This window comes from Rhinolophus hipposideros (genome assembly GCF_964194185.1).
Source record: "Rhinolophus hipposideros genome assembly, chromosome: 9".
In the NCBI taxonomy this organism is placed as follows: Eukaryota; Metazoa; Chordata; class Mammalia; order Chiroptera; family Rhinolophidae; genus Rhinolophus; species Rhinolophus hipposideros.
Window position 1 is genome coordinate 81,151,733 of NC_138055.1, and position 12,035 is coordinate 81,163,767.

Sequence of the window (12,035 nt, forward strand, 5' to 3'; positions counted from 1 at the left end):
AGAACAGAGGATCAATACACAAACAGGGCAAACAGGAAACAACAAAATGGTAAACCCATATCCAACCAAACTAATAACTATATTAAATAGTTATAGTTATAAATGAAACAATCTAAAAGTCAGAAAGACTATATAAAATAGCAAGGCCCAACTATATCTTGTCTATCAGAGATGTACTTTAAAAAGGAGAAAGGCCAAATCCACAATCGAAAGGAAAGACTTTTAATGTCCCTTTCTCAGTAACTAGCAAAAAAATTAGACAAAAATTTTAATAAAGATATAGAAGATCTGAACAACACTGTCAACCACTTTCATCATATTTGAGAATACTACACATGATATCTGAAAAATGCACATAAATAAGTCTCAAAATTTAGAAGATTACAATTTGTTCTCTAACAATAATGGAATTTATTTAGAAAAAAATAACAAGATATATAAAAAAAAAACACATTTTTAGACATCAAACAATCCATGAATCAAAGAAGAAATTGCAAAGAGAATTTTTAAATATTTTTAAAGAAATGACAATGGAAACACAGCATATCAAAACGTGTGAAATGCAACTAAAGATGCTTGTGTCACGAGGAAACTTATACCTTTTAGGTTCTTGCTTATATTAGAAGAATGGTTTAAAATCAATGATGTAATTTTTCCACCTTAAGAAGCTAGAACAAGTTGAGCAAATTAAACCCAAAGTAGAATGAAGAAAATAATAACGATTAGAAATCAATGCTATATAAACAAACAGAATTTAAAAAGCCAAAAGTTGCTTCTTTGAAAAGATTAACAAAATCCATAATTAATAGGAAAGACTTTAATTGACTAGCACACATATAGTCCTTTTACAAAGCTTTTCAGATATGATACATAATTCAGCATTTTAGATTTTAGAGGTTCTGTCCTGCAAATATTATTTAATATCCTCATTGAGGTCTGTATAGTACCCTACAAATTAAACATATTAATATTTCTGTAATGAAATGTATAAATGCTCACTTTTAGACGGATAAAGACTATGAATAGCCTCATCTCAGTTCAGGTCAGGGTTTGGTAGCAAAAATTCCCAATCAAATTGGATATTAAAGGTTCTTTTTTAAAAATTTGTGAATTGCAGAATTGATATAGCAGATTTGTAATAAATTGATTACGTCTTTTTACACATGTCTTCAATGTCCTGGACATGTGACAGTGCCCCATTACTAAGTCTTAAGGAATGACTTTCTTAGGTATGATCACAGGATGAGTTTTTTCCTCTTACAGCTTCCACGAAACTAGAGGGTCAGAATATTTACTAAATCCAGTGACCTTTGTGTAGATTTGAAAAGAGAATATTAGACTTCCAGGAAACTGGGCTCTTGGCCAGAGGACACAAATTTCAGGGAAAGAAGCATATTCTCTTCCAACATATAATTTTATAGTAAAGTAACAAAATCATCAAATTTCCAAACACACAACAGTAAACAGTGATATGTACAAAACTGAAAATATCCTTGCAATTCTATACAACCAGCATTTGTACTTTCCATTTTAAAATTCTATTTTTGTCAGGCAAATTCTACACAGAATGTATTTTAAGTCAACAACGAAAACAGCTCAAATCATAGTGCTAAAAGTAATTTCATCCCTTAAACTAATCTTAGCAGAAAATTTATTGGCCTAATTTTCTAATCATTATCTCAAATTTAAGGGAAACCCAGTTCTATAAACCAGTATCTAATTCTCAGGAAGACCATAGCAGGAAGAACAGTACTGGAACATTATTAACAGTAATAATTGTAGCCCATGCAATACTCCTATATAGACGCTAACTGGAGCCATGCATGCATTAAATCAGATACGTGTACTTACTATTACTGCTACTGCTGTCATTCTTAAGGGAGCTGGCTGCAACAGGGGGTAACATAAATGGTTTTGTGACACTGACTCTGGAATCTAAATAGAAAGCAATAATGTTTCAGTGTTGCATGGCGATTTACATAGAGTCCCCACATGGCCAAGAGCAATACCAGAGTGCTTTCCAGGTCCTCTTCCCAAATCTAGGTTAGTCAGAGCCTATTTATTTCATCCTGGGTCTTGCTGCTGTTCTATTTTTATTAAGAAATTCACCACAGTCACCTTATAGAACAAGGAATCATTGCCTACACATACTAATAAATGTAAATAATGCAAATTGTTGGTAATTGGTCTTTTTTTCTTTTCTTTTCTTTTCTTTTCTTTTAAATAAAAAGCAATGACATTAAGATTTTGTATTATAGGGGCTCAGTGGGAAAAAAGAGTCTCACTACAGAGCAACTAGTGAAGGTCAGAATTCATGATTCAGTGGTAGACCCTTTAGGAAAAGATTTGAGAAGGGGACATTAAGGAGACGGGAGGTGAAGAATAACATTATTGTACATTACGAGTACATATCAGATAAGAAAGCATATGAGTGACTATCTCATTCATTGTTTATTCCTATGCAGTTTATCAATTTGAACATCATGACTGTTATTTTGGTTTGAAAAACAAATCTACAACCATTCGTTTATTTTGTGGTATTGATATTTACTTTTATGTTAGACATAACACGCATATGTCTTTCTTGAACTACACATATATTTGAGGTGGAGGTAGATTCGTACCTACACATATAAGACTCGGGCTTGCTTTTAACATTTAAACTCGAAATGCTGATGTGTCTTACCTCTTTCAGGGCTTGTTAAAGAAACCACACACCCATTAGGTTTAGATGACACCATCTCCAAATCCTTGAAGGCATCGATGGATCTATTAAAAATTCTAAAGAATTCTTCAGGAGTAAACGGCTTGGATTCTAGGCGCTTGGATGACTTTTTTACATTCTAGAAGAAGAAAAGAACGAGAATTATATTTTTCAAATAGCCTACAGATGTAACTGATGTCAGAGTAATAGACTATGTCCTTCAAAGATTCAAGGAAAACTAACATTCTTAGACAACTGTTTTAACGTACAGAACTCCCATTAGCGCAAAAGGATAGTGATCCCATCCAGTTCAGTCTGAGGCTCTACTCTGGATAAAAGGAAGATGGTAGGCGTTGGGGGAGAGTGAAGTGAATTACAATGCTATGACAGTGAAATAATCCAAACAACAAATTAGACGCATTGCTCTTTAAAGATGTTCATTAAAATCATTCCTTATTTAAAAAAAAAAGAAAAGAAAAAGAAACCTCCATAACACCGCCTCCAAACAACCAAAAATTAAAAAGTCTGGTGATGCCACATATTGACAAGGACATGGATGGAGCTAAAGGGACCGATACACTGGTGGAATGATGTAAATTGGCCCATTTGATATTATCTAGCAAAGTTGGACATGTGCCCATCCTGTGACCTAGAAATTGAATACTAAGTGAATACTCTGGTGAAGCTTTTGCACTGTGTACCTCAAGACCTGTAAGAAAGCTCTGCAGCAGTTGTTTACAAATGCTTACATCAATCAACAGGAGAGTGGTTTAATACACTGTGCTATGCTGAATCAACGGAATGTTCTATAAGCAGTAAAAAATTAACCATGGCTATATGCATCAAAATATAAATCTTTATAATGCTGAGTGAAAGAAGCAAGTCACAAAAGAATAAAGAGTATGATTAATTTCTATAAAGTCCCCCAATACAAATCGAAGCTATATTTTAGGAATTCATAAATGCATGATTATCTATAAAGCAAATCAGGTAATAATAAGAGTTAACATCTACATAGTGCTTAGAAGCACTTCCTACATAGTAGCACTTACTATGTACTCCTCTCAGTGTTTTATACATACATATATACATATATACAATCTCCAAAACAACTGAAAAATACTGATACCAATCTCCTGGATTCCAGCCATAGTGTCACGATCACTTAATGTACATTCTTTGGTATTTAGAACTCTCTTCCTGACAGTGCCGTTTACTGAACACCTAACTCATCTTTCAAGCCCCAGTGCATATGTGATTTCCTTCATGACATCTTGTCTGATATACCCTACTTTTGTGACCTCTACTTCTTATCAATGCCCTTGGCACACTCTTTGTACTAACAAGATATAAAAAGAGATGTTAACTGTAAGATGTCATTGATTGTAAGATACATTCTGACTCAGAAATTAGAATGTAAAACAACAGAAGTTAATAAATATAATGATTAGGTTATTAGCATAAGAATTCTGAGATTGGAGAAACAAATGAGTTTGATGTTGGGTCTTAAAGAGTAACTGGAATTTCAACGGTGAGGGAGTATTTGAATATTAAGGTACAGAATCATATTTAAAATCTCAGATTGAAACTTCTAGAAGGCCTGTACTCTAAATCTTGGCTTGTGAACTCTATGCCAAAGCATGTCTCCCAAGACCTATTCTATTACAGACACATTGTAATATTATAATAATAAGAATAATAAGAATAATATTTCTTAACATTTATTTTGCCAGACACAATGCTGAAGCACTCATCAGGAATTACTTAATGTCAACTTTATGAGATGGATCCTGTCATTGTCCCATTTTAGGCATAAAGAAAGTGAGTGCAAAGGGGTTCAAGTTCACAAAGCAAATTAGTGACAGTGTCAGGATTTGAAATCCAACACGTCATCTGAATCTCTAGTGGTACGCTGTCTCTTCGGTAGGCCTAGAACCCAAATCATTGCCATGCCCACATTCTGAAGTTGGTAACAACTATTTCTAAAATGACTTGAGATGCTAAAATGCACTTTTTGTTATGACTTGATCCCTCTTGACAAGAGGTCAAGTATAAGTGTTCACTGTAGATAATATTCCATTTAAAGGTAAATGAACATTTGCAACCTAACAGGAAAGTTATGGGAATTTCATTCACTTATGAAATAAAGATAAAGTTAGGGCTGTTTTTACACTGTCATGTGAATTATTTTTATACTAAATGACAACATTTAGGACTTCATGTACACTTCAACATTGTGGTATAATGAAAAGCATCCACTTCTATGCTCATCTTTCAAGATATTTTTAAATTAAAAGTTTATATATTAAAAATTGCACATACTAAGATGCCCCCACCCTCCACCACCTCAATCAGCATAGGTTTTAGAGACCAGTAGTAAAAAGCAATCCCAGTGAATACAAGGTTACCTCAAATGGGCGTCCTTCCATGCACTCCACAAGGTCATCCACTATTTTCACAAGTTTGTCTATGATAGAATAATTACTCAAGCCTTCAGAAATATTTGAAAACTTGTCCAGGAGATCAGTCAAGCTGACTGACAACTGTTCCACCATTTCACTTATCCAACAATGACTGGGCTGCAAGAAATTGAAAGAAAGAAACATAAAGCATCTATAATATTTTAAATACAGTAAACTCGGAGAGCCCTTCAAAGACATCAATGTTTCAATCATTGACTTCTTTACATCAGAACAGGTCAGTTCTTGTGTTTTGTTTAAGTCAGATCTAACATTTGTTTCAAAATTTACAAATGCATATAGATCAGAGGAAAGCACTGATGGTAAAGATTCTGCTCTTCCATGGAAATATAAATCAAGACAAGACACAGTCAACTTTTACTCTTATCAAGGTTCAGATATTAATGGAATTTAATTCTACTGAAGAACACTTATTCTTTATTCAATATGTTCTTAAAACAGCTTTAGACACAGAGGAACTTACAAAACATTATTGTGAGAGAGAGACTTAGGCCTCAAGATCTTCTAAGAAACTTCCAGTTTCCTGGTGCACCAGAACTTGAAACAATGTATTAATAATAGCTTATTTTTCTAAAGTGTTTGATAGATTTCAAGTCCTCTTCATAGATGAATTCATGTGGGTGTTAAAGAAAAAAAAACAAAAACACCAAAAGCCAAAAAACAACAACAACAAAACAGCCTGGCAGAAATGTGGTCTGACAGAGAAGCACTTTTGCCTTAGTAGAAGGACCAGCTACATAATTTCTGGGGCCAAAGGCAAAATGAAAATGTATTTATTGTTCAAAAACTTGTTCAAAAAGTGATTAAGAATTTCAAGATGGTGACAGGAGAGCATTAAACCAAGTATGGAGCCCCTCCAACAAAGCCAGCCATGAAGCCAATCCTGCCCAATGGTTAGAAACTCAAATCTTAGAATCAGGCATAACTGGGTTCAATTCAGCTGAGGGACTACAGGCAAGCTACACAAATTCTCTGAAGCTCACTTTGCCTGACTGTAGATTGGGTATAATGGAACCAGGTAGTTGTGAAGAGATAATAACATACATAATTTGAATGTAAGTCTCATGAGGGCAGTATTTTTATAAAATCTTGTCCCTCACTTATAAAAGTGTCTGGCATATATGAGTCGCTCAGAAGCTATTTGCTGAACTGATGCATGAGTGAATAAAAAGACGAATGAATGAGAAAGAAATGTTTACATCAAGGCTCCACACATTCCGTAAAGGGCCAGATAGTAAATATATTAGGCCTTGTATGCCAAGAGGCAAAACTCACAAATATTATTGTACATATGTTTATATAAGACAAAACAAATTTCCCCCAAATTTTATTACAAAATTAAAAATGGAATACCACTTGAATACAATCTTTTTCATAATAACTGAATTTAATTTCTTTTACAATATGGGTCTATCAACAAGAAAATGGATTTCTTTATTTTTGGTCAACATTTTGCTTAGTTGAGATTCAAAGTCAGCATTCTCTATCATCAAATACCATGTTTCCCCGAAAATAAGACCAAGTCTTATATTACTTTTTGCTCGAAAAGACGCATTAGAGCTTCTGTTCAGGGGATGTCATCCTGAAAAATCATGCTATAGCTGATTTTCCAGTTTGGTCTTATTTTTGGGGAAACACAGTAGACTGCAAATGTTCATCGGTAAAAACCAATCTCATCTGGCTAGCCATAAACAAAATCAGGCAGCAGACTGGATCTAGCTCAGGGGCTACAGTTCCTGACCTCTGCTATAAATGACTGTGGATCAATAATGGTTTGGATTATTAGGAAGAACTTCTTAGTATATTTGAATGGATTTTAATATTTTTTAAATTAAGGTAATATTATTTAACATAGAATTGGTCATAAGTTCATAGACTGTATTACTATATTTTAAGTAGTGGCTCTGACTTATTTTTTACTCTGCTAATATGTTACAGTGAGACAAATCAGACAATTTTAAGGATAGCTAAAACTGACTTGTTTTATTAATATCCTAAATAATTTAATATAACTTGTATTGCAATCATAGAGAGTAACTGAAGCCATGTAAAAGGAATCAAACCACTAAACTTTATTTCTCTACTCGCCAGCAAAGTATCCCTGTGGGGAAAAGTCAAGTAATTTATTTATTCTAAATTATACAAGGGAGCCATTTTATATTCATTTAATAGAACAGATTTAATTGATACAATACATGCAAAAAAGAAACTGGTTTATCTATAGATAGGTAAGCTCCAATTCCTGGAAGCATTAAATGTCATTCAAAAGTTTTAGGATTGTTGGCTTTGGCTTCAGATAAGCAGAATAAACAAATCCCTAGTGGGAATAATTCAATTAGGTCATTTCCTCAACTCATCAACCTAGGGCAGATTTCCTAGAATATAAAATACAGTACGTACTATAAATACAGTTTGAAGAACACTTATGTGGTAGAACAGCCTTTACCAACTAGTTAATTCCATTAGAATTGTGCAAATTGTTCTGTGGCAAGCAGAATCCACATATTAATTTTTTTAAACTTTCTCCTTGCTCCACTTTCTAAACATTTCTTGCCTATCCTTCTCTTGGATCTTCTGATATGTAGAAACCAAATTAAATTCCCTTGCTTTAAACTGAACTAAGGTACTCCTTTTGTTACTGTGGTCTTTGTCTTAAATAAACAGTTTCTCTCTTATTTTTTTCTTCGCTTTTTTGAGGTTAAATAGAAAATAAGTATTTTACCTATATGTATCTTACATTTAAACTCCCATGCTTACTGACACTTCTGTTTATCCCTATTTTCAACTGAACTCCATGTTTACATTCTGTGTTAAAGTTCTTATTTAGCTATTACTATGCCCTCACTGCCAACTACTTTCCCGTTTTCACATACTATCAACAGTCCAAGCAATCAACTTTTTCCAGTAAAATTTTCAACCCTAAACCAGGAAATTTCTTAGTTACATCATGCAAATCCCACAATCTAATCCTAGCCTGATATCTGTCCTTTTAAAGTAATGAGCAATTTATTGACAGTTGATATGATCAAACTTTTGGACTGCACTGCTGAAAAAGATATTTTTAAACATCCTTAAACAGTATTTCATTCTTGCCATAATTTCCTTGGAAAAGACTGTATAATGGATTCAAAGTTTTATATTTTCATTAATTTGTGTAAATAGTTATGGTTTAGCTTTTTAAGATTCTTGGATTTATTAAAGATAAAACTGAGTTCAACAAATAATAAAAATATCAGCCAGTTTTGACCTGTCTGCCTGCAAGAGAGGAAACCAGTTTTAACTAGACTGTCAAGCAGTTTCGTATTTTCTTTTTAATTAAATATAGTCAATGATTTGCAAAGAGAACAAAACAAGGTGAACTGAATATTGCATGTGTGAGATGATAGGAGGTCTTTCTGTTTTTCAACTCTTTTAAGATTATGATTAGGAAATGGAGGATTAAAGGTTGTGAAGTTCACAGAGGTAATTTTGTTCTTTTGCTTTCATAACAGGCTTTATGATCACTGTTTCTTATCTTTCAGAGACAATTAAACTTAAATAGTTCTATATAAATATTAATTCACAATATTCATTAGAAGAATGTAAGACATCAATAATGTTCTTTATTTTACTAATAGAAGAATGTGAAGGATTAGGAAAGTTGACAAAAGCCATACAGGATGTCAAAGTCGTGATGTAAAAATTACCTTGTAAATTCCTGAAGTACATATAGTTTAGTTTTATTTTATTCACCCATATACATAAAAAGAAATACAGTCCTTGTTTTGAAAGGGAAAGTTTGTCTGGATTTTCTTTAACGCCATAATCTCAATTTCTTACCTTCTTTCTTAGTAGCTTCTGTCTTAGTACAGCAGCTCTAGCAAGGACTACCGGAACAGCATATCCTTTACATTCGTACATATTTATAACATGTGTCATTCTAGAATGCTAACTGAAATCAATGATATTGAATCAATATCCTTGACCTAACATGCCCCTACCACTGAAGATGTTGTTAAAAACTGTGAACTTTCTAAGGGATTTTAAAGGACAATGAGCACCAAATTAATGATTTAACCAAATGATTCAATAAAAGATGTAATAACTACTGTAATAACTACTATAAATAAAAGATGTAATAACTACTATAATTCTAAACATAACCAGAAATATGACCACTTCCAAAGACCAACAATGAAAATAACCATGCACATTCTAAAACTACACGTAAATTTAAAATAGATGATATATGAATTCCATAAGATGTGTACTATCACACCTCTACAGCTCCAGCACTGATCTATTTGAGACCCAGGCTGAAATAAAGTGTATGCTTTAAAAACATTTTGGGGACTTACTAAGTCTGGCAAGCTTTCTTCTTTCCATCTTCCTGTTTCATTCAAGACACTGTTCTAGTTTATTAGTTGAAAGAATTTGACACATTATTCTGCATCAGTCTTAGATGCAGAGAGAAGAGTGTCAAACCGCAGTCACCACACGTTTTACGTAATTAGAAGCAGAAGGTGGACAAGCTGCATGACAGTACATCCTCACTTAACACTGTTGGTAGGTTCTGCATTTTGAAGTGAAACGACGTGTAACAAAACCAACTTTACTATATAGTAATTGATTTATATATTTATGTTTATCTTTGTACTTATATTTATATTTAACGAGAATTAAGTTCTATGGCATTGTATCAATGTTATAATAACAAAGTAACCTTATTCAAGGGCCCGCTGTATAACCTGTCTTTGTGGATGCACTTGGCATCACTTTCCATTTGGTACTGTTCCTAGAGAGGTATCTGTGTGGTTCTTTAGTGAGCCTAACAGGTATCTACACTGTGAGAGGGTTCTCTATAAGAGTTGAGGTGATTCCACTATTCTATTTGTATCTTCTTTAATTTCTCTCTTCAGTGTCTTATAATTTTCTGAGTACAGATCTTTTACTTCTTTGGTTAAATTTATTCCTAGGTATTTTATAGTCTTTGAAGCAGTTGTAAATGGGATTGTTTTCTTAATTTCTCCTGATATTTTATTATTGGTATATACAAATGCGACTGATTTCTGAATATTTATTTTGTATCCTGCTACTTTACTAAATTCATCTATCAGCTCTAATACTTTTTTGGTGGAGTCTTTAGGGTTCTCTATATATAGTATCATATCATCTGCATATAATGACAATTTTATTTCCTCCTTACCAGTTTGGAGGACTTTTATTTCTTTTTGTTGTCTGATTGCTGTGGCTAGTACTTCCAGCACTACGTTGAATAGAAGTGGAGGAAGTGGGCAACCTTGCCTTGTTTCTGATCTTAAGGGGAATGGTTTTAGCTTTTCCCCATTGAGTATGATGTTAGCTGTGGGTTTATCATATATGGCCTTTATTATGTTGAGATATGGTCCCTCTATTCCCACTTTCTTAAGAGTTTTTATCATAAATGGCTGCTGGATTTTGTCAAATGCTTTTTCTGCATCTATTGATATGATAACGTTGTAAAGATTTTGTAGGGTATCTGATGGACACTTGTCTTATTAGGGAGACACTTCAGGGATGATGTAGATGCCTGATCACTGCACTGTACACCTGAAGCTGAAGCTAAACAATAATGAATGTCAACTATAATTTTATATATATATATACATATATATATGTATATATATATACATATATATATGGTTACAAGAAGAGGAATACAGCATTAGGAATAGAGAGTGGAAATGTAACGGCTGTATGCAATGTCAGAGGGGTAGTAGATTGGGATAAGGGGGTTATCACTTTGTGAGGTATATAAATGATAAATGTCTAGCACATTGTTTTGTACACCTGAAATTAATTAAAAAAAATAGAGAAAGTTGAGGTGAAACATCCATCAGTGATTCTGAGGGAGAAAAGCCCTGGCTCATAAACTATGAGGCCCCTGTGGAATATTCACAAGGAATATTCACCCAGTCTTCTAATTCAACTAATCTAATTACCAGCATCACCACCCTGTTTGATTGTTTTTGTTTTGTTTACTTTAATGTGTGTCAAATCTCAATCTTGTCAGAATTAGAGGTATGAATGCCCAAGGCACAAAGCATTCCTTTCTTTCCTTTTGTGCTTCCAGTATGTACCTCCTAGCTGAGCAAATTCAAAAGAATCTAGAGCCATTACATTAGAATCACAACAGTTTAGATCTGGAAGGAATACTGAAGACCATATGGCCCAGTCTCACCAAGTTCATAAGGGGAAAACCAAGGCTGAGAACGGTGAAGTGGTTTGTCAAAGGTTACCCACAAATTTAGACACAGAAACAGGAGAAACCAAGAACACCTCGCATTCACCTTGTTCTTTCTTCAGTGAGTACAATCAAAGCACGTAAAGTATTCTTTTTGCCAGGTTCACCATGACTCTTGTGGTCTCATATTTGGGCTAGGCACACTGGTCCTTCAGCTCAGTTAAGAGATCTCAGGAATAGAATGGCTCTTTCTGTCTCATTTCACTGCCTCCAGTGTCATACTGATAAAAGAAAATGTCTCCAAGCAATTGTCACAACCAAATAGCAAATGTCAGTTGCCATTAGTGAACTCTCTTTTCTCCCCTGGTTTTTACACTTAGGACTAGAAAGCTGTCACTCCCCTGCTACTCTCAAACATTCCATGGACAGGCAAGTTTAAAACGTTCTTATAAAAGCACTTTGTAAAATACTGTGTGCTCACATCATTAGTGCATAGTCTACAAAATCTTAACTCCTTTTCAGATGAGCTGGGTCTTGTCATGATTTATTTTAGTCCTTTTCCCTAAACAACTTGGGTCTTCAGTATTCCTTTTAGGCATTCTGACTTTGTATTTTCGTGTTTGAATTAAAGTGATGCAGAAACCTCAAT

General features: G+C 33.7%; 1 protein-coding gene across 3 annotated transcripts in view; it reads right to left on the reverse strand.

The window, feature by feature from the left end:
• The window catches only part of KITLG (KIT ligand), an 88,478-nt gene that overhangs the window by 20,770 nt on the left and 55,673 nt on the right, over positions 1 to 12,035 (reverse strand). For all 3 annotated transcript variants that reach the window (XM_081059318.1, XM_081059317.1, XM_081059319.1), the window contains exons 4-6: positions 5,113 to 5,283; positions 2,687 to 2,843; positions 1,852 to 1,935 (exon numbers count right to left, since the gene is read on the reverse strand). In XM_081059318.1, coding sequence (XP_080915444.1) covers positions 1,852 to 1,935; positions 2,687 to 2,843; positions 5,113 to 5,283 — 412 coding nt within the window. The remainder of the gene's footprint in view (positions 1 to 1,851; positions 1,936 to 2,686; positions 2,844 to 5,112; positions 5,284 to 12,035) is intronic.